Source organism: Salmo salar, chromosome 17 (genome assembly GCF_965601325.2).
Source record: "Salmo salar chromosome 17, fSalSal1, whole genome shotgun sequence".
NCBI lineage: Eukaryota > Metazoa > Chordata > Actinopteri > Salmoniformes > Salmonidae > Salmo > Salmo salar.
The window spans coordinates 58,333,197-58,356,349 of NC_138307.1; the positions used below are offsets into that span (position 1 = coordinate 58,333,197).

General features: G+C 44.0%; 1 protein-coding gene and 1 long non-coding RNA gene across 3 annotated transcripts; both read right to left on the reverse strand.

The window, feature by feature from the left end:
• Positions 1–620: 620 nt before the first annotated feature.
• LOC106576228 (ankyrin repeat and SOCS box protein 13) lies at positions 621–20,439 on the reverse strand. 2 transcript variants are annotated; one of them, XM_014153274.3, is made up of 7 exons: positions 20,290–20,439; positions 15,485–15,499; positions 14,994–15,181; positions 14,617–14,773; positions 14,402–14,536; positions 14,044–14,235; positions 621–1,185 (listed from the first exon to the last, which is right to left on the reverse strand). In XM_014153274.3, exons 1-7 carry the CDS (start codon positions 20,315–20,317, stop codon positions 1,169–1,171), a joined length of 732 nt encoding a protein of 243 aa, XP_014008749.1. In that variant the 5' UTR covers positions 20,318–20,439; the 3' UTR covers positions 621–1,168. The 2 variants fall into 2 exon arrangements, with proteins under 2 accessions (XP_014008749.1, XP_014008748.1); XM_014153273.3 differs by lacking the exon at positions 621–1,185 and adding an exon at positions 8,363–11,253 and having other exon boundaries at positions 20,290–20,437.
• Positions 20,440–21,805: 1,366 nt separating this feature from the next.
• On the reverse strand, positions 21,806–23,017 carry LOC106576229 (uncharacterized). Its single transcript, XR_014381184.1, has 2 exons — positions 22,183–23,017; positions 21,806–22,051 (listed from the first exon to the last, which is right to left on the reverse strand). It is a non-coding gene; the product is annotated as an uncharacterized LOC106576229 (long non-coding RNA).
• Between the last annotated feature and the right edge of the window lie 136 nt (positions 23,018–23,153).

The window sequence follows — 23,153 nt, forward strand, 5'->3', positions numbered from 1 at the left end:
GGGCTTTCCTCTGACACCACCTATTATATAGGTCCTGGATGGCAGGAAGCTTGGCCCCAGTGATGCACTGGGCCGTACGCACTACTCTCTGTAGCACTTTACGGTCAGATGCCGAGCAGTTACCATACCAGGCGGTGATGCAACCGGTCAGGATGCTCTCGATGGTGCAGCTGTAGAAAGTTTTGAGGATCTGGGGACCCATGCTAAATCTTTTCAGTCTCCTGGGGGGGAAAAGGTTTTGTCGTGACCTCTTCATGACTGTCTTGGTGTGTTTGGACCATGATAGATCGTTGGGGATGTGGACACCAAGTAACTTGAAACTCTCGACCCGCTCCACTAGAGCCCCGTTGATGTTAATGGGGTCCTGTTCGGCCCGCCTTTTCCTGTAGTCCACGATCAGCTCCTTTGTCTTCCTCACATTGAGGGAGAGGTTGTTGTCCTGGCACCACACTGCCAGTTCTCTGACCTCCTCCCTATAGGCCGTCTCATCGTTGTCGGTGATCAGGCCTACCACTGTTGTGTCGACAGCAAACTTAATGATGGTGTTGGAGTCGTGTTTGGCCACGCAGTCGTGGGTGAACAGGAAGTACAGGAGGGTGAGCCATGACCAGCTTTTCAAAACACTTCATGGCTAGCGATGTGAGCGCTACGGGGCGGTAATCATTTAGGCATGTTACCTTCGCTTCCTTGGGCACAGGGACTATGGTGGTCTGCTTGAAACATGTAGGTATTACAGACTCAGTCAGGGAGAGGTTGAAAATGTCAGTGAAGACACTTGCCAGTTGGTCCGCGCATGCTTTGAGTACACGTCCTGCTAATCCGCCTGGCCCCGCGACTTTGTGAATGTTGACCTGTTTCAAGGTCTTGCTCACATCGGCTACCGAGAGCGTTATCACACAGTCATCCAGAACAGCTGGTGCTCTCGTGCATTCTTCAGTGTTGCTTGCCTCAACGAGAGCATAAAAGGCATTTAGCTCGTCTGGTAGGCTCCTGTCACTGTGCAGCTCACGTCTGGGTTTCCCTTTGTAGTCCGTAATAGTTTGCCATCCCTTCCACATCCGGCGAGCGTCAGAGCCGGTGTAGTAGGATTCAATCTTAATCCTGTATTGACGCTTTGCTTGTTTGATACGTGTGTGTGGGGTTGTGGTATAAACGTGATGTTGGCTTCTCATGGTCCAAGGTTGCCTGTAGTGTGTAGGAATGAATAAGCACAATTAACTGAGGGCTGGGAATTTCTAGAGACAATTCTCACAATGTATTGCAATTTGTGTGCGTGTGTGTGTGTATATACACAGTAGTGTAAAAAGTACCCAATTTTAAAAGTAAAGATGCCTTAATAGAAAAGAACTAAAGTAAAAGTGAAAGTCACCCAGTAAAACACTACTTGAACAAAAGTTTAAAATATACTTATGTATCAAGAGTAAAAGTACAAATAATTTCAAACTCTTTATAGAAGCAAATCAGATGGCACCATTTGGTACATTTTTGGTACATTATTTTCTTCAGGAATGAGGTGAAGTAAAAGTTGTCAAAAATATAAATAGTTAAGTAAAGTACAGATACCCCAAAAAACAACTTAAGTAGTATTTTTACTTAAGTACTTTACACCACTATGTGTGTGTATATCGGAATGTGAGGCATGCGGCAGATGTCCCATAGGGTCGTCCTAGACCCAACTGATTAGAGCAGCTGGGTGACCCTCTCACTCAGGCCGCCACACACGACAGGCACCCCCTACTGACCCCTCACCTCTGGCTCCTAGGACACAGCTCTTCTGGAGGTCATAAAGGGGGGTCACTGTGGCAGAAATGGGGTTAGGGTCTGGGGGGGGTAGAGTCAGTTCCAGGAATCAGCCCCTCACCTATTCTCATCAGAACCACTTTTTCAGAGAGAGGTTATGAGGTAAACTTTTCAAATGGAAAATCGTAAAATGGGGCATCTTCAACTGATTTGTTCAAATATCTCTAGTACGGTAACAAGTGTGAGTCAGAGAGAAAGGGGCGGGGACACACAGATGGAGTAGAGATGAGGTAAATGTTGTCCTGTCTTGGGGGTCATGGTTGAGCAGTGCCAGGGTAGAGGATCTGAGCTGGTCTCCAGGTCAAAGGTCAGGGCTTTGAGGACACAGCACGAGACCCACGCCATAAAACTCATAGTTAGAGGATGTATGGTGCAGTTAGCCCGTGGGAGGCATCGTGTTAAATCAGACAGACCCACGTTCACAAGAACACACACAAAGCCATTTTCCTCCTATCACTCTTGATATAAGCCACATGCCACTGAATCAGCTAGGGAAGGTGAGCTGAGAGGAGAGATACGTGCCTGAAGAACGTCAGGAATTCCAATGCCTGAATATCTGAGCACTAACCAACACAATCACCTCAAAATAAACAGGCCAGACCCTGAATGAAGTGGGGGAAGGACCAGTCACGGCACTAAGCCCAAAATAGAAGAACTATGTGATACCACTAAACTGAGACAGAAACTCAGTCACAGGTGTAAATATTTCCCCTCTGCAGCTTTCAGGCGCCACACTGTTACTTAGTGGCTAATCTTATCTCCATATAAACAAGCCTTAAAAAGCAACAGCCATGAATTAAGGCCACTGAAAAATGCTGTGTTGAATCAAACCTTGAATTCTTCTTTACTGTCGTCGCCACGCAATGGACCAAAACACACACACACTGGCATGAAAACAAACTAGACACAGAATCACTTACTCAACTCTTTCTTATGTTTTTCCTCTCAAACACCCACAAATTATAAAGCACTAAGGCATGATCATTCTGAGTGTTATAATCCACCTATTCGCCCAAAATAACAAACTGGTTGTAAATCCCAGAGTGGGAAAGTTCAGATTCAAACTTGATTATTACCCTCCTACCTCTGTTGTTATTCACTAGCTTGGCTCATTGATACATACTACTGTGGAAATGATAGGATCATGTCCTTGTACTGTCTTTGATCACTAAGGTCTTTAGTTATGTCAGTGAAGAAGGACAGGGTAATATAGTACCTGTCCTGTTTGAGAAAGAGATTTTCCCCGAAAACTATTTATCATCTGCATTAAATCAGCAGGTAATAAACAAGACCTTAGAAGAACATAACGGTCTACACAATGTCTGACTGCGCAGTTTCTTCTACAGCCAAAAAGACACATCTCCCTCCTTCTCGTCCTCCCGTTCCCCCACTAACATAGTTATTTCACCTGTACAGAGAACAACCGGTCTAGTTGACACTGCTTTCCTAGTCTAAATAAGGTCAAACCGCCAGATAGGAACATGCAGTAAAAGTGTTTCATAACGTAAGAAGCAGTAGTAAATCCAGGTTGGGCAGCCTGTCACACCGTGTCATTATTGTGGGCGATAAAATGTCAAATTGATGGTTGTCAGAATGAGAACAGGCCTATTAGCAACAGGGAAACAACCTGGAGTACATTCTGTTCTGGATCACATTGTTTCTCTGGCCAGCTCCACCAACCAACGCAGGAGACAGTAGCTTCAGGACCTTATTCTACAGCCATACAACCAGACCCATCATTTCCTTCTAAATGCTGATGTAAAAAGGGCTTTATAAATACATTTGATTGATTGATACAGGGATATTTGGGTTACATACAGTGGCTTGGGAAAGTAGTCACCCCCTTGGCATTGTTTCTATTTTGTTGCCTTACAACCTGGAATTAAAATTGATTTTTGGGGGAGGTTTGTATCATTTGATTTACACAACATGCCTACCACTTTGAAGATGCAAAATATTTTTTGTGAAACTAACAAGAAATAAGACAAAAAAAACAGAAAAATTGAGCATGCATAACTATTCACCCCCGCAAAGTCAATACTTTGTAGAGCCACCTTTGGCAGCAATTATAGCTGCAAGTCTCTTGGGATATGTCTCTATAAGCTTGGCACATCTAGCCACTGGGATTTTTTCCCATTCTTCAAGGCAAAACTGTTCCAGCTCCTTCAAGTTGGATGGGTTCCGCTGGTGTAGAGCAATCTTCAAATCATTCCACAGATTCTCAATTGAATTGAGGTCTGGGCTTTGACTAGGCCATTTCAAGACATTTAGATGTTTCCTCTTAAACCACTTGAGTGTTGCTTTAGCAGTATGCTTAGGGTTATTGCCCTGCTGGAAGGTGAACCTCCATCCCAGTCTCAAATCTCTGGAAGACTGAAACAGGTTTCCCTCAAGAATTTCCCTGTATTTAGCACCATCTATCATTCCTTCAATTCTGACCAGTTTCCCAGTCCCTGCCGATGAAAAACATGAGAGGTGTTGGGTTTGCGCCAGACATAGCGTTTTCCTTGATGGCCAAAAAGCTCAATTCTAGTCTCATCTGACCAGAGTACCTTATCCATACGTTTGGGGAGTCTTCCACATGCCTTTTGGCGAACACCAAACGTGTTTGCTTATTTTTTTCGTCAAGCAATGGATTTTTTCTGGACACATTTCCGTAAAGCCCACCTCTGTGGAGTGTACGGCTTAAAGTGGTCCTATGGACAGATACTCAGATCGCCGCTGTGGAGCTTTGCAGCTCCTTCAGGGTTATCTTTGGTCTCTTTGTTGCCTCTCTGATTAATGCCCTCCTTGCCTGGTCCATGAGTTTTGGTGGGCGGCCCTCTCTTGGCAGATTTATTGTGGTGCCATATTCTTTCAATTTTTTAATAATGAATTTAAATGGTGCTCCGTGGGATGTTCAAAGTTTCTGATATTTTTTTATAACCCAACCCTGATCTGTACTTCTCCACAATTTTGTCCCTGACCTGTTTGGAGAGCTCCTTGGTCTTCATGGTGCCCCTGGCTTAGTGGTGTTGCAGACTCTGGGGCCTTTCAGAACAGGTGTATATATACTGAGATCATGTGACACTTAGATTGCACACAGGTGGACTTTATTTAACTAATTGTGACTTCTGAAGGTAATTGGTTGCATCAGATCTTATTTAGGGGTTACATAGCAAAGGGGGTGAGTACATATGCATGCACCACTTTTACATTTTTTATAATTTTTTGAAACAAGTTATTTTTTTCATTTCATTTCACCAATTTGGACTATTTTGTGTATGTCCATTACATGAAATCCAAATAATAATCCATTTAAATTACAGGTTGTAATGCAACAAAATAGGAAAAACGCCAAGGGGGATGAATACTTTTGCAAGGCACTGTACAACGTGTTAGCATTTTTATCCTTCACCCAAATATGTGTTTGACTGCTCACAAAGAACATTGTTCTTTTTCTTGTGGTGCGCAAAGGAAATCAGACCAGTTTAAATACTCGACTTCTGAGAATGTGTGGATATTTAATGTGCTTTGTGAGAAGGGGGTAGTTGTGTGTCTATATGTGTGTTTGCATATATGTCGGGTGTGCATGTGAATTTTGCCCCTAAGGTGTCAAATACCCATAACCAATAGCTTTGACAAAAGGCACCATGTGAACGCAACTGCAGATGTAGATGAAGGCCTCTGAGGAGGGAAATAACCGCTTCCACATTTGCTGCTTTGTCTTCTTGAAAAAGCTCACAGCTCTTTCTTAAACGTCTGTTGTACTGTGGTTGCCAAAGGCCCCCCGAGGTCTCAAACCAATCCAATCAGCATTTAGCTTTTCTTCTTTATCTTTCAATAGAGTGCAGGCTTGAAGCACGAGAAGCTGAGACTTGCTTACAAAGAAAAATTGGATATTGGAGAGATGGGGAGAGAGTGTGTGTAAGAATATGACAGACTCATACACAATCAGTCTGTTAAAGTGTTTGTGAGAAAAATAAAGTGTGTGCATGCATGTGTACTTTTTTGCCTGCATTTCTAGTCATAGTGCCAGTCTGGGCCCTCCTGTGCTCCCTGGGCTAGCCCAGGACAGTCTGTCTGTCTGGGCCCTCCTGTGCTCCTTGGGCTAGCTCAGGACAGTCTGTCCATCTGGGCCCTCCTGTGCTCCCTGGGCTAGCCCAGGACAGTCTGTCCGTCTGGGCCCTCCTGTGCTCCCTGGGCTAGCCCAGGACAGTCTGTCCATCTGGGCCCTCCTGTGCTCCCTGGGCTAGCCCAGGACAGTCTGTCCATCTGGGCCCTCCTGTGCTCCCTGGGCTAGCCCAGGACAGTCTGTCCGTCTGGGCCCTCCTGTCCTCCCTGGGCTAGCCCAGGACAGTCTGTCCGTCTGGGTCCTCCTGTCCTCCCTGGGCTAGCCCAGGACAGTCTGTCCGTCTGGGTCCTCCTGTCCTCCCTGGGCTAGCCCAGGACAGTCTGTCCGTCTCGGTCCTCCTGTCTGTCTGAGGTGTGGGCCAGTTGACTACTGCTGACCAGGCGTACGTGTCATTGGAGAGAGACTTTGTCTGGGAAGAAGAAACTGCTGACTGAACTGGAGTAGTACTGTGTAAGACTAGGAAGCAGGGTGGGGTAGAACTGGCCTGGACACTCCCTTTAGGAAATATAACCAGATGGTGTGGTCATCTGGCCGCTCGCTGTGCTTCTGGGACGTGTGTGTGTGTGTGTGTGTGTGTGTGTGTGTGTGTGCGTGTGCGTGTGTGTGTGTGTGTGGCTGACTAGACAGATGTGCACATTTTCTCAGACTGGAGGAGACCAGGCTGTTTTACAGTAAGTCTGAATGACAACGCCCAGCCAGAGGCCTTCTGGATAAATCCTCTGGAATACTGACTTAGTGACTTTTAATTTATGACGTGTTAGGTGGACTAGCTTGCTAGATGTGGACTAGCTAGGTGGACTAGCTAGATGGTGCTAAAAATGTATTAAAAGGTATTAAAGCTACAGTTATGAAGAGTTGATCATTCTAACCATGTTTTGAGTACCAATCTGTTGTAGCTATACTGCAGTGAACCGCTGAAGAGGTCCCACGTGATTTCAGACCAAGGCCATAAACAGGTGTGCCTATGCGTTTGATGATGTTTTCAGTCAAACACACGTCCATTCAATCATACAGATTAGGATCACTTCAAAGAAGAGCTGCTTTCAAACCAGTATTCTCCTCCCAATCGCCGTGCTTTATTTACCAGTTCAGCGGAATAATTCAATCCCACCAGTCACCGTTAAAGCAGATTTAGGAGACACAAAACACCCAAAATTGTGCCTCACTGCCTCTTACTCTAACAAGCAGACAGAGGCTGTGTGTGCTGTGTGTTGTAGTGCCTGACCAGTTCTGAGTTATGGTGTGGTAGAGATTGTCCTTAATATGAACTTCTAACCCATTGCTATAATTACATGGGAGTGGAGAAGCTATAATTACACCAAGCTTTTAATAACTGGTCCGGGGCCAATTTTGTTGTTAGTCCCATTATGGTTAAGGTGAAGACTTGAGTGCAGGACAGGCTGGTCCTAAATCAGTTACTCATAGTTGAAAGTAACTATCAGAGTCCCAGCTTGGCACAAACACTGTCTCACATCTGCTCCTCGTTGAGTGGGGGAAGGATTCCTAACTGGAGTTGAAGAGCTCTCCAAGTAAAGCCTAGCAGTCCATCACAGCATTAAGTCTATCTCTCCTCTGAAACACACTGAGCCTCTCAGATTCCTGCCTGATCTATCTACATCCATCCTTAATCTCTCCCCTCCCCCGAGGAAGTTTACAAACTTGTCTACAAAGAGGTGAAGAGTTGTCTCTTATTGCTAACAAAGATGTGAGGATAATACACATTGAACTCGAACCTCTCAGTAGATATGCCAAAGGTTGAAAGCTAACTAGACTAACTCCATTCCACGTATAAACCTTGGGATATCTCTGAGATAGTACAGATAGATGTCATCTAGGAAAGCACATCAGCGTGACCTGTTGTTTTTGTGTTAGGAGAGCAACAGAGGAAGTACAGGGGAATACAGTAGTCCCATCCATCTCACTCTTACTAACCGATTAGCCTTTTATTCTGTAATCTAAGGGGGGGGGGGGGGGGGGGGGGTGAATGAGAGTATTCTCGCCTCCCTCAAGAATGAGCACATTTTAATCCTTTTATGTAGTTGTCTCAAATGCTAGCCTATTAATCAATGTCTTCAAATGGACAGTTCAAGGTTCACTATATCTCCATATCAGCTCAGACAACTCAGGAAAACAGATGTACTCAGAGCCTCTTGTCTACTAGTGTTGGAGCACATGTTTTCCTTGTCTCAGAGACGCAACATGGCCTGATGCTCTGGCAGTGCAGCTGCTTTGTAACATGACGAGTGAGCGAGGAGATTGATTGTTGTAAAACAAATTCCTAACCTATGGCACATCCTAGTGGACACTGGACAAAATTATGGCTGGAGATCCATCTTGTTCCTCATTTCCATTTCTGTTCATCATGATATTGGCCTACTCTAACAGTTGACCCAATTTAGATGAATGAATCGAGCTTATCGTAATAAAATCCAAACGGCAGCGAGCATGTCAACAATGTCGTTCATTAACACACAATGCCAGTCTTACAGTATACAGAGCAACAGTCATCTATACATACATTTCTGTGGAGGATATATTATTTACAATAGTATTTGACTCTGACAGATTTAAACAGTTACATAAACATGTATCATAATAAATAGGTATTTGTAGCATTCTTAGTACCCAATACTGATTCATGAATACACTGTATCAAGTGTGCAAGCAGCATGCTAGATCCAGTCTACTTTGATGTTACATTGCTTGATTGAAAAATAACCTCTGTTGTCGACACAGCACCAAATACCTGATGTTTAAAATCTCTGTGCAGATACCTTTGACTGGTTTTGCCTTATCTGAACAGCCAGAGAAAGAGCTTCTGAAACAGGTGTATCATTCCTTTTAAAGGCTGATCCAAAATCCCAAAATTGCACTTTTTTTTCTCTTTCTTTTTTATAACTGGACATTCTTCTCATGCCTGTTCTCGTCTCCTCCGTCTGTTTCATCTTAATGTTAAGACTGAGAAAAATGCTTTCAAACCGTCATCTACATGGTCAGCCTATTTTAAGACTTAGCAGTAGCAGATCCCTTCTGAACCGGGGTCAGTTATTTTAACAAGCTATTTTAAAGAGGGCATTTATCCTCGTTCCTTCATGTGAACAGGGATGGCTCCAGCTATTTCTGCTCCTGACTTTATTTATGTTTGTGTTCTGAACGGTTAAGACGGTAATGGATGAGGCCGCGTTGTTTCCACAGAAAACACTTCCAAATAGGTTCCTGTCCTGGTAAAAAGCTCTCGAACGCTGCAAGCGATGATCTGACAACCTTCACACTTGACATAGATATGTCATTTACTCAATAGTCCAGCAGACATGCTGTCTCAGCACAGATTTGGAAGAGGCTCAATGGGGGGGGGGGAAGCTGCTTGAGATTATTGATGATACTGACTTAAGTTACTTTTCGAGGGCATATTTTGCTTTCGAGTGCATTCAAAAACTTGACAGTTCCCAAAATGGGTTAAACAGATGGATTATCTGAAAGGATAGTCACTTGCGTTGTACTTGGTACTATAAACGTTGTTTCAACAATTTGTCAACATACTGTGACGTGGAATCTATATGGAAAATACATTTGTCTTCGGTTAGATGGAGTCGTGAATCCAACATAGCAATCATTCATTTGTAGACAAATTGGAATTAAAGCCAGACTAAGTCAGTGGCACAGATGGAACTATCCAAGCACAAGATACATCTCCTTTAAAATGTTGATATTTGGTTGTGTTGTCAACAAAACACAATATTACTTTGTAATACAGTAAATAGCCTTAGACTAAAGTTATCTTAAAAAACGAATGTAACATTCAAACTTAAAAAAGAGTAACACATCCATGACCACATTTTGAGGTTACTGTAGTCATATAAAAGAGTGCATGTGTAAGATAGCATGCATAGGTCACAGGTCTGTGGAGATCACAACAACTGCTGTAATAATCTGCACAGAATCTCAAAACGGCATTGATCTTTTGCACTCATGTACTTTTAATGTAATCTCAACTGCAATCCAGGTCATTTGGTTCTGCTATTAGATTAAGCACAGGGATTTATCAATATCTGACATTGTATTCCCATTTGAGCTTTGCTGTGCTTTAAAATGGTTGAAAGCGCAGTGCTAAATATTTGGGTGACAACGAAACGAAAAATCAACATTGTTTTTCTATTGGAATTTAATTTGAGTGGGTTAATATTGGTTGTAATCTCATTGATTAACGTCTCAACCAAATATTACCCAATTATCCACACTGAAATGAGGTAGTGTGGCCAGTGAGGAGAGATTAAATAGGTCATTATCTTTTATAAACACATTTTTTGATTAATGCACATTGCCTTACATATTCCTCGTTCCCATTATTAAGATGGGTTATGTCAAATAACAGTACCAATAGTGACCAGAGAGACATCGTGTAACTCTGAGGAATCCATAAACCCCAAAGGAATCTGAGGAATCCATCACATACCCCAAAAACAGACAACGTATTCAGGCCTGGGCCGTCTCAGCTATAGCGGATGCAACAGATCAGAGACGCTAACGGTAAAAAAGCCGGATTGTTTTCCATGGTGCTTCTCTGTTGCCTGGATTCCACAATGTCCGCCTCAAACACATCCAGTTGTCAGGTGTGGTTTCCGTTCCGATGTCAGGGAGGAATCTGGGATACACAGTGACATCTGGAGCGTGTCAACGGGAACGCCGCTCATCCTCCTGCTGCAACACCGTTTCTCATCCCTGAGGATGTACCGGAGATCTGGGATGTGTTGCTGCCGCATTGTCATGGCGACTAAAATGCTGGTGTAGTGTACACAGATGGTATTGCAGAGTGGGCAGGATCAGCTGCCAAAATCACTTCTTCTCCTCCATTTCTTTTCTACTCTCCCCCACTTCCTCATTTTCCCTCCATTTGTCTTTCATGTAGGTTTACAAGATATGGGAGTTAAGAATAAACTGTATGTAAAAAGTCCCCATTAAAACCTCCTATGCTTCTGTTCTTTAAATATGCATCTAATGTGTTGATATGGCACACATTCTGAAGACAAAGAAAAAAGTGCTCTGCTTAAAAATACTGTTTGGAAACCTGTGCTTTGCTGTCTGCATATTATTTTTATGCATCTAATCGAGTGGTATCTAAAGTTCAGACTGTAGCATTATGATAATTGTGATGTTTTATAGAAAGGTTTCAATGTCTGAGCTTCCTTCCTTCTCCTTAGTAAGATAATGGTGTCAGTGGTAACAGAGGAAGCTAATGATTTGCTTTGGTATGTCCAGTTGAACTACGACCTCCAGAGCTCTGATACCCAGCATCGTCCTCAGGGTCACTCTGCTCAGCTGCTGCAGACTCAATGGAGTACCTACAGGTAGACAACCGCAAAGGTTTAGGGGAGATGTAGTCTCTAGCCACAATATATAGAACACAGGAATAGAGTACTCAAGTGTCAATACACAGTCAGAGATATGGGTCCTATTTAGTATCTTTAAAGACTGGAGCTTTTGAGCAGGGATATTATGTTGTCGTTTGCTTGCATAACCCAACAATAGGACTGAGTTGAGCAAATGTTTAAAACTGTATGTCACAATGTCCTTGCACTTCATGAAATAAAGTTAATATTTTTCCTTACAAGAGGTGTCTGTGTCTGATGCCTAGGATACTGTTGCTGTGTGGCTTCTCACACAGACCTGGTCTCACATTCCACGAGTGGCTCTGTGGCAGAGGAATCTGTCTGGGTTTGGGTCTCATCGTCAATTACTGACAGGTAGCTAAGCTGAATGTTATAGACCGGTACTAATTTAATCAGCCTCCTGGAACCTGAATAGGATAGACATTAATTTGAGGGACAGGACAGATGGACTTAGCCTATGTTCAAAATACTGGAGAAATATCTTTCTGACGTAAGACTGCGTATCGTCAGGGGTTAAAGTAAGATAGTACAGTCCGGTATTGCATCCTAAAAAAAGAAATAGATGGGATAAACCATACCGGTAAATAATGAGCCTATCACAACAATTAAAACAAAATGACTAAAAAACTGTAAGCTTTTACAACATTATTTATCATGACCACGTCAGCCGCATGAAAAATGGACTTGAAATTGGGTGGCATATTATCGACACTCCATAATGCGGTGTTGTTCGAGGAGAACACTGAAATTTTTCCAAGGCAGAGATGACTGGATAAGACTGACGCGCACAGACATCAATTCAGGCTACAAGTAGACGCATCAATTCAGGCTACAATTGTAGGCAGAATGACAATCGCAGAATGTCATTACACTTTCTGGTGTTTTAACAGATGTTTCTTTCCATTCATCAAATGGTTGGGGCACAGAGCACTGTTTGGCTGTTGGAATTAATTTGTGAGTGGACAAATGTGCGCGTGTAGCCTACATGAGCCTTTTATGGTTTGACATCAGATGAAAACATCATGACTGGTTGTGTTCATGCCACATTGAAAGGTAATACATTTTAGTTAGTTAAATGACAAATCTTTACTACTAGAACCACAGAGATCCTATTCAATTAAGCTAAGGATACTGGGACTAAACACCTCCCTCTGCAACTGGATCGTGGACTTCCTGAAGGGCCGACCCCAGGTGATAAGGGTAGGCAACAACAAGTCTGCCACGCTGATCCTCAACACTAGGGTCCCTCAGGGGTGTATGCTTAGTCTCCTCCTGTATTCCCTGTTCACCCACGACTGCTGGCCAAACACGACTCCAACACCATCATTAAGTTTGCTGACAACACAACAGTGGTAGGCCTGATCACCGACAATGATGAGACGGCCTATAGGGAGGAAGTCCGAGAACTGGCAGTGTGGTGCCAGGACAACAACCTCTCCCTCAATGTGAGCAAGACAAAGGAGCTGATCGTGGACTACAGGAAAAGGCGGGCCGAACAGTCCCCCATTAACATCAACGGGGCTCTAGTGGAGCGGGTCGAGATTTTCAAGTTACTTTGTGTCCACATCAACGAACTATGATGGTCCAAACACACCAAGACCGCCTGGTACGGCAAATGCTCAGCATCTGACCGTAAGGCACTACACAGGGTAGTGCGTACGGCCCAGGACCTATATAATAGGTGGTGTCAGAGGAAAGCCCATAAAATTATCAGAGACTCCAGTCACCCAAGTCATAGACGGTTTTCTCTTCTACCTCACAGCAAGTGGTACCGGAGCACCAAGTCTAGGACCAAAAGGCTCCTTAACATCTTCTACTCCCAAGCCATAAGACTGCTGAACAATTAATCAAATGGCCACCGGACAATTACATTGACAAACCCCCTCCTCCCGCTCCATTTATTTTGTACACTGCTGCTACTCGCTGTTTATTATCTATGTGTAGTCACTTCACATTATTGTGTTACTTTTTATTTGGTAAATATTTTCTTAACTCTTCTTGAACTGCACTGTTGGTTAAGGGCTTGTAAGTAAGCATTTCACGGTAAGGTCTACACTTGTTGTACTCGGCGCATGTGACAAATAAAGTTTGATTTGAAATTAATATGGATGCTACTTCATATGTCATTCTATAATTAGGCCCATAAAGGATGGCACGCAAGATGGCGGTCAGTGCAGATAATTTGTTTTGGTTGCTGAAGGAATTATTGGATTTCCTTACCCAATTATGATCATTGGATTATTTCTACTGTCATAAAACCCTGTATGAATATGGTTTAGTTTATTTACCAAAGTAATTGATTACTTTCTGCAAGTTATTCACCTCTAAAACAAAGTTTGCGATAACACTAGATAGCCTGATAAGCTAGCTAGCTAAAAAACTAGCTTGTCGAATGTACATGGGAAAAAAAATAAGAAGAAGAATTAGGCCCATAAAAAAAAGGAGGCTCCGTACCAGGAAGAAATGAAATCTACCTTGACCCGAGTATTGTGTACCAATTAAGAAGTGTTCAAACAGCTGTTTTTGATGGGTTCAACATTATCAAGTTATTATTTTAAAAAATATATACTTTTCCACTACCTGTAACTTTTTGATCCTGAAAAATTAGCAATGGGCACCACCTACTGGTGACACTGTGACATTGCTTAGAAATCCACAAAAAAAAAAACATATGGGTACAGTACATGTCTATAGCTTATAACTGGTAACTGTAGTTTAAAAACCTCTCTCACACTGACTTACTTTCATAAAACTCTAAGCAGAGTGCAGCGGGAGAACCGGGTTCGATGTAGTCAATGGGCTTCTTATCGTTTTTGTCTTTGGCGTAGATGTTCGCCCCAAACTCCACCAGCATGTCGATCATGTCTACACTCTTCACTTTAGCAGCATGGTGCAGGGCCGTCTTGTGCAGCCGAGCATAATTCACTTTGGCACCTGAGGAAACAAATGACACACAAAAGAGGTTATTAATAAAGGTTCACCTCAGAGTTGGGAACTCAAACCCAGGGTTTTATTCTCTATTCAGGACTATCTTCATTGTGCTCTTCTTCTTCAAAATCAAATAATTTGTTGTTAGATAGTGCTATTCTCTAATGCTCACCTGCGTTGAGTAGTGCCTTGACACAGTCTGTGTGGTCGTTGGCACACGCCACATGAAGTGGGGTCCCATAGTACAGGTCATATGCCTCCAGGCTGGCACCTTTAGCGATCATGATCTTCACAACGTCAGCATTTCCTGAAACACAAGAACAGACCAAGTCACAAGTTCTCAAACAATCTTGATGCACGCTCATCCTACACCTGCCACACACTTACCCCCCAGGCAGGCTTCGTGTAGGGGTGAGGTGGTCCGGGAAGAGAGGGTGGGGTTCACCTTGGCCCCATACTCCAGCAGCATCCTCACACAGTCAAAGCTCCCGACCGAGCAGGCCTCACACAGAGGGGTGCTACCGTCCGTGTTACGGGCATCCACCTACAGGACAACACTGCCATTATATGTATGTATATATCCTAATTAACACATTACTTTCTCTTCTGTTGATCTTTAACCTGTGTTGAATCTGGGTCACACCTTTCTCCTGTGATATGACTAGAGTGTGTGTTGACAATCCTGTATTCTTCTATGGCTAACCTACCTCATTTATTGACGTTATTTCTCTCATCTCTCTCTCTCAACTTAGTGACAGTCTCACCTGTGCTCCCGCATCCAGTAGCAGTCTGACACACTGGGTCTGCCCCCTTTCACATGCCTCATGGAGGGGGGTGATGGAGTCCACAGCCACTATGTTGACGGAGGCTCCGCTCTGGATGAGTTTCTGCAGCTGGGCAGCATGTCCCTCAGAGGCCGCCTTGTGCACCTCGGTCCTCTCCGACCAGCAGCCTGGGGCAAGCCACACAGTCATCAGCCAGAGAGCAAACAGCAAGAGAATACCTATTGCTACATAATCAGCCGGCGCTAGGTAAGTGCATGCTAGATAATCTCTTGTGTTGACATCACATTTTGCCAACGTAAACCTTTACTTGACAATCGATATGGAGTAAAACACAACATGGCACATATGTAGCTGATTTACGTTGCTGTTATATCATCAACACATGCTTGTTAGCTATGACATGCAGTAACCAAATGAATGTTAGCTAGCTGGCATACAATTTCAAGGAGCCGAAATGCTTTTATAGGCACCTATGTCTCCAAAGAAGTATGTGTTTTGTTTTGTACACTTTGTACAAAATAATAAAACGCAGAACTACAGGATGTTTCTTAACATAACTCTTTATTAACTAGCTACAACTACATGTTAGCCTATCTCCAACCACGATCAACTGCCCATGACCTAACCGTCTGGGTGGTCTTAACCAATCACCGCACAGTATGATACGGCGGTAAAATGCATCCAATTATAATTCAGTATGTATTCACATATGAATATTACATCCCCCTTCTTTTAAACAAAATACAAATGTTTTACATATTCTAAGCTTTTCTTTTGGATACATGCTCTGTAGTTTGAACTCAAGGTAAGTAACCATTTATATTGCATAATACACCAACTGAATCAACATAGACTCTGAAACAATGATCCAACTTTTCAAACAAGGGATTCTCAGCAACTCAGCTTTCACTGTAGAAATGACATCTTAACATTTGAAACAAATACAATACCAAAGCATGTCAAGTGAACTTTCAATAACAAGTTTACAGTCTGGAACGCTTTTAGGGCAGCGATCCGCCTACACCCTTTGACATTTCACAGGTCGAGGACAGCTCTGGGCTTGACCTCTCTTCCTGACCTTGTGCGATATGATGTTGAGCATGCTTCTGTGTCAGTCAACAGCTCTTGTGGTGTTGCAGGTAAGTGTGGTGTATGTTGTGCTGTGTGTGTGTTTAGTCCATCACGTTCTCTTTCAGGGGAACAGTTCATCTCATCAGTGTGTTGTTCTTTTGTGTTCAGTAAGTGACGACGATTGCGGCGGTACACTGCTCCTTCTGCTGTGCGGACGTGATATGAACGTTCAGTGTCAGCTGGCTGGATGACGACTGCTGGTTTCCAGAGGCCATGCTCCTGGATTCTAACTGACTCTCCGTCGATCAGTGGTGGCAGTGGTCTAGCTGACCTGTCGTAGTATCGCTTTTGTTCTTGGTGTCTCTGTGCACGTTTTTCATGCATTTCCTTGTAGCTGACAACCTCAGGTTGCAGCTGCTGGTTGGTGCTGGGAAGGGTTGAGCGAAGTCTGCGGCTCATCAACAGCTGGGCTGGTGATTTGAAGTTGTCAACTGGAGTGTTGCGGTATTCAAGGAGACTGAGGTAGGGGTCTCTCTTGTCTGCTTTTGCTTTGTCCATGAGTGATTTAGCAATCTGCACAGATTTTTCAGCAAGGCCATTACTTTGAGGGTAATGTGGGCTTGTGGTGACATGTGTGAACTCCCATGCTTTTGTGAAGGATTCAAACTCATTTGATTTGTAACAGGGCCCATTGTCAGATATTAAAGTCTCTACAATGCCATGCCTGGCGAAGGCTGCTTTCAGCTTGTGTATCACAGCTGCAGATGTGGTGCTGTGAAGCTTGTCGAGTTCGAAGTATCTGCTGTAGTAGTCCACTGTTACGATGTAGTCCTCGTTGTTCCAGGTGAACAGATCGGTTGCCACAACCTGCCAGGGTCGGTCTGGGATACAGTGAGGTAACATTGGCTCTTTGGTGTTTGAGGGGCGTCTTTCAAGACAGATGGTGCATCTACCAACAATGTCCTCTATTTGTTTGCACATTCCAGGCCAAAACAAAATGTCCCGTGCTCTCTGTTTGCACTTTTCCATGCCCATGTGTCCAGCATGGATCTTTGTCAAAATCTCTTCTCTGAGACTGGTAGGAATAATGATTTTCTCTCCTTTGAAAATGATTCCGTTGATCTGTGATAGTTCATCACGATGGTTCCAGAATTCTGAGACTCTCTGAGGGCATTTTCTCCTCTCCTCAGGCCATCCATCCTGTATGACTTTCCTCAGCTGTGTGAGTTGTGAGTCCTTTTCTGTTTCTGCTTGGATCTCCTTCAGTTTCGTGTCACTAACTGGTAAGTTGCTGTACACAGTGTGCACTTGCATGTCCATGCCCTCACTGAGGCTGCTGTCCTTGTAGGTAAGAAACTTCCTGGAGAGTGTGTCTGCGACAGGGATGTCTTTGCCTGGACGGTGAGTGATTGTGAAGTCGTATTTTTGTAGTTGAAGGATCATTCTCTGTAGCCTTGGCGGGGCTGCAGCTAGTGGTTTCCTCATGATTGACTCAAGGGGCTTGTGGTCGGATTCCACAATGACTTGTCGTCCATATACGTACTGATGGAAACGTTTACATCCGAACAGAATGGCATAGAGCTCCTTTTCGATTTGAGCGTAGTTGATTTCACAGTCTGTGAGAGATTTGGAAGCGTAGCCGATGGGCTTTCCTTCTTGCAGTAGCACTGCACCTAGTCCATACTTCGACGCGTCCACTTGGAGTCTGAGCTCTTTGTTGGGGTCGTAGTAGGCAAGGATTGGTCCTGGTTCTCTCGTGATCAAGTCTTTCACATTCTGGAAAGCAATGTCGTGTTGCTTGTCCCAAAGAAACTCACTGGACTGCTTTAGCAGTTGACGCAGGGGTGCATTAGCATTGGAGAGGCTGGGTGCGAACTTGGCTAAGTAGTTGACCATGCCAAGCACTGTTTCCAGCTCTGCACGGTTCTTTGGTGGCTCCATTTCTTTTATGGCTGAGATCTTCTGTGGATCTGGCTTGATTCCATTCGCTGTGAGAAGATGTCCGAAGTAGCTGACCTCTGTAGCGCTGACTGTGCTCTTCTCGGGGTTGAGCCGGACTCCTCTCTCGCGGGACCTTTGCAGCATCGCGCGGAGGTTTCGGTCGTGCTCCTCTTTGGTTCGACCATAAACAAGGATGTCGTCCACAATTGCCACAACTCCGTCGAGGCCTTCATATACTTCGTCAATCTTTCGCTGAAACTCGTCTTGGGCTGAGATAATCCCAAAAGGCAGGCGACGGAACCTGTAGCGTCCAAACGGTGTGTTGAATGTTGTGAGCTTAGATGACTCTTCTGTGAGCTTGATAGCCCAGTAGCCTGATCTAGCGTCCATGACACTGAAGTAGTGTGCTCCCGCTAGCTTGTGCGTGATACCATCTAGCGTCGGTAAAGGGTAATGGGGCCGTTTGATAGCCTTGTTCAAGTCTCTTGGGTCGAGGCATACTCGGAGCTTGCCTGTGCGTGGTTTCTCCACCACCACTAACGCGTTTACCCAGTCAGTCGGTTCTGTAACCTTGGTGACTATGTCAGATTGCTCCATGCTCTCCAACTCTTTCTTCAGACGGGCACGGAGAGCAAGGGGAATCTTTCTCGGTGGGTAGACCACAGGGGTTGCGTCTGGGTCAAGGTGAATGGTACATTCTCCTGGGAATAATCCTATTCCTGTAAAGACATCAGCAAACTCCTCCAGTACATTTTCTGTCTCTACTGGTGCTGTTACTGATAAAACTAGCTTGATGAGGTCCATGTCTAAACATGCTTTAAGACCTAGCACTGCAGGTGCTCTAGTGTCAACAACGTAAAAGTCCAACATCATGTCACTTTCCTTGTATTTGCATTTGAAAGTGCATGTGCCTTTTACTGGGAGCTGTTCACCACCATAACCATTCAGTCTGCGCATGGTGGGCTGTAGCTCGCACTCAGATGTCAAGCTGCGGTACTTATTCAGAGGAATAATGTTTACTTGTGCACCAGTGTCTAGTTTGAACTTTAGCTTTGTGCCTTGTGTTCCTATCTCAATGTCAGCAAAGGCTTGCTCTGTCTCTGATATGTGACTTTTCTGTGTCACTGAATCAATAAACAGTTCATCATCATTTGACTCTTTGATTGACATTTCATCTTCACTCACTGTGTGTACTGTTTTTCCACGGTAAGCTCTGCACACTTTTGCAAAGTGATTCCATTTACCACATTTAGTACACTGTTTGCCTTTAGCTGGGCAATTTCCTTGTTCGCCATGCACTTTGTATCCACAATATCCACATGTTTTGGGGCGTTTTGAGTCTGTGTCGCTCTGTTTTGGAGTTATGTCTCTCTCCGTTCTGAAACGCTCTCTCTGGGCACCGGAGGTGTGCTTTGATGTCTGCCTGACTGCGTGCACTGCTTGTTCACGTGATGCGCTCGTGCTGCGGCGCGAAATGGTTTTCATCTGAGCCTGTGCTAGCTCGTGAGATCTGGCTATGTCGATAGCTTTGTCCAGCGTTAGCTCAGACCCAACATTCAAAAGTTTCTCTCTCACTCGCGGTGAGTGTATTCCAAATACAATACGGTCCCTGACCATCTCATCCTTGTTTGCATAATCACAGTCTTTCACAAGCAGACGCAGCTCAGTCACAAACTGTTCAAAAGACTCGCTAGCTCCCTGTACTTTCTCATGGAATTTGTACCTATCGAAAATTGTATTAGTCTTCGGCACAACATATGCTTCAAAACGATCGTAGTATGTTTTCAGTACCTTTGATTCAGCCTCGGTAAGTGTCCATGTGTTGTAAATATCTCTCCCTTTTTCACCGATCCAGAGGAGCAGGTAGCTACATTTTTCCTCTTCTCCTCTTTCCTTCAGGGGACCCGTGAACATTAGCTCCACATGCTGTTTGTACTTACGCCATGCATCGGGTAAGTTTGTAGACTCCCAGTCCATTCGAGGTGAAGGAACTCCAGAAAAATCCATCTTTTAAGACCATTTACTCTGACACCATGTTTTGTTTTGTACACTTTGTACAAAATAATAAAACGCAGAACTACAGGATGTTTCTTAACATAACTCTTTATTAACTAGCTACAACTACATGTTAGCCTATCTCCAACCACGATCAACTGCCCATGACCTAACCGTCTGGGTGGTCTTAACCAATCACCGCACAGTATGATACGGCGGTAAAATGCATCCAATTATAATTCAGTATGTATTCACATATGAATATTACAGTATGGTCTGGCAGTTTCAACTTCCATAATTTGGTCAAATCCCGTTTTATGTGGAAAAACTGTAAATTACGTCCAGCGAGAAGTAAACAAACACATTTGAGCTGTGTGCATGCGGCACTGACACATCACGTGACTGATTTTGACATGGCCTTTGACGGATTTAAGGGCATGCTGGGAGTTGTAGTACAAATGTTTTGTCAAAATGTTCATATTACTGCAAAAGTAGAGAACTGAAGTTGTTTGGCTTTATTTTCCCTAACCATGTTAAAACAAGCTTTCATCTCTATACAATATTATAACATCATTGTTGCAGGCCTTCTTGAAATGTATTTTACAATGTATTGTTACTGCTTATAACGTAGTAATACATCACACCATATTGCATGTGTGTCCCACAGTAAACAAAACATATTCAGAAGAAGATGATGTGTCCCAACTTAGTATTCAAGCTTTCTCCTTTTCCTGATATTCCTTTTGGAATCCATCCATGAGTCAGTTCATAAGGCAGCATCAGCACCCCTCATGTCTCAGAGAATGTAGCTGATGGTAAGTTGAGATATGTCCAGTTGACCTACGACCTCCAGAGCTCTGGTACCCAGCAACGTCCTCAGAGCCACTCTGCTAAGTTGCTGCAGACTCAGAGGAGTACCTAGAGATAATCAGACAGCCACAATGACAAAAGTCACATAAGTGATGGAGAAACACAAATGGAAAATATTATTGCCTCTGGACTTACTTTCATAATACTGTAAACATTGTTCAGTGGGAGAGCCAGGCTTGGTGTAGTCTATGGGCTTTTTGTTGTCATTGTCTGTGACATACACGTTGCCTCCAAAGTCCACCAGTAACTCAATCATGTCCACCATCTCTACTCTGGCAGCATGGTGGAGAGCCGTCTCATGGAACTTAGCTGCATTCACCTTGGCACCTGAATAGAAAACACATTCTGTTTACAGTCGATACTTACATTTCCTCAGGAAAATGTGGCCTTTTGGCAGATTTGTGAATGAAATTCCAGTGTCCACCCAGCATAACAAATACTTGTATGTAAAACGTATTCATAAACACAGTATAGTCATACAGAGCCATTGATATGAATACAGCAGTCGCCTGAGACAATGTTTTCCTCTTTGTCCCCATCCTCACCTGCTTTGAGCAGCACCCTGGCACAGTCCACATGCTCCTTGGCACAGGCAGCATGTAGCGGGGTACCAAACTGGAGGTCAAAGGCCTCTAGCAAGGCTCCATGCTCTATCATTAGCCTCGCTATATCTGCATTACCTACAGTATATAGACGGATACCAAACGTTATAGATATGAAGTTCTCACACATATCTATACACATATGGTGCATCCTCCTCACACCCACCCCTTCTCTTGCACTCCTACTTCACTTTCCCTAGTGATACCCCTTATCGCCTTACCTCTTCCTCCAGTCCTCTTACCTCTCCTTCTCCTGTTTAAAACCTATTCCACCAGTCTCTTCCCTCCTATCCTGGTCAGTCTTCCCTCTCCTGCCTTGTTTTCTCTCTCCTCCAGTCCACCTGACCCTGCCTTATCACTATTTCCCCAGTCATATACCCCATCATCATGCCCCAGTCTTACCCTTTATGCAGGCCTGTGCAGGGGAGAGGCAGTGAGTGCTGTGAGGGAGGGGTTGACTTTGGCTCCATGTTCCAGCAGCATCTTTGCACACTCCAGGCTCCCCGCAGCACAGGTGTTACAGAGAGGAGTGCTACCATGGATGGTCCTCATGTCCACCTGGGGGAGAGGGGGTAAAGAGGAAGGGATGAAGAGATAGAGGGAGTGGGACCACTACTGCTACACATGCTGTAGGTGTATTGGTGTCTTGCTACAGCTCTATATATTTAGCCCTACTGTAGCTGCCTCACCTGAGCCCCTGCATCTAGTGGCAGTCGGGCACAGTTTGGATGTCCCTGGATGCAGGCGTCATGGAGCGGAGTGATGTTGTCTACTGTCACCATGTTTACAGATGCTCCACCCTCAATCAGCTGTTCCACCTGAAGGGCCCTGCCTAAGGTCGCGGCCTCATGAACACAGTTCTGTCTGCCCAAAACCCTAGCAGGAAGGGGAGAGGCTCTGGCACAAACGCAACCTCCTGCGTATTTACCCTTTGGTTGCGCAATTATGCGTTCATCCAATGAACAATGTTGGGCAATGAATAAAAGCGAACATATTTACATTCACCACCTTTCCGTCAATAATTGGAATTTATGTAGTTCAGATTGAAAAATTGATAGTCTGTTTGCCCAAATCGAAGACTCACCCATATTTCCAAAGTTAGAAAGCTGTGGCGCTGTCATTTCCATTATTGCAGGATTTTCCATTGAGAAATATTAGCGGGACAGAAACAAAATCAACACGAGTGGACTGGGTTTATTTATAGGAACAGGGTCCATGTGACGATTAATGTTACGATAGGGACAGGGAAGCCGAAGAGCCTTTTGGGAGTTGTAGTTCTAAACTTGAGAATAACTTGGGACTTTTAAGTACCAAACATGTAACAGCTTTTTGATTCTGTGGACATGCCATGTTAACAGTGCATTTTACCATTACATATTAAAACGGTTACAAATAGGCTGCCATATTAATACCAACCAGCCAACAGGAATTCACCAAATCCAGAGTACTCTTTGCACTTCATTAATGTCATAAGAATCACTGTTCTTGTCTGTTTTTAGTTCTGCATCAATAAATAACTCAAAGGTCCTCTTCAGTGCAAAGTTCATAGATGGTTCAGCAGACAGTTTAGGTTGATGATATAAAATAGTATTAAAGAGGAAGTGTCAAAGGCAAAGCTCCCGATACTCAAATGACCACACAAAAGCCCATCATACAGCAA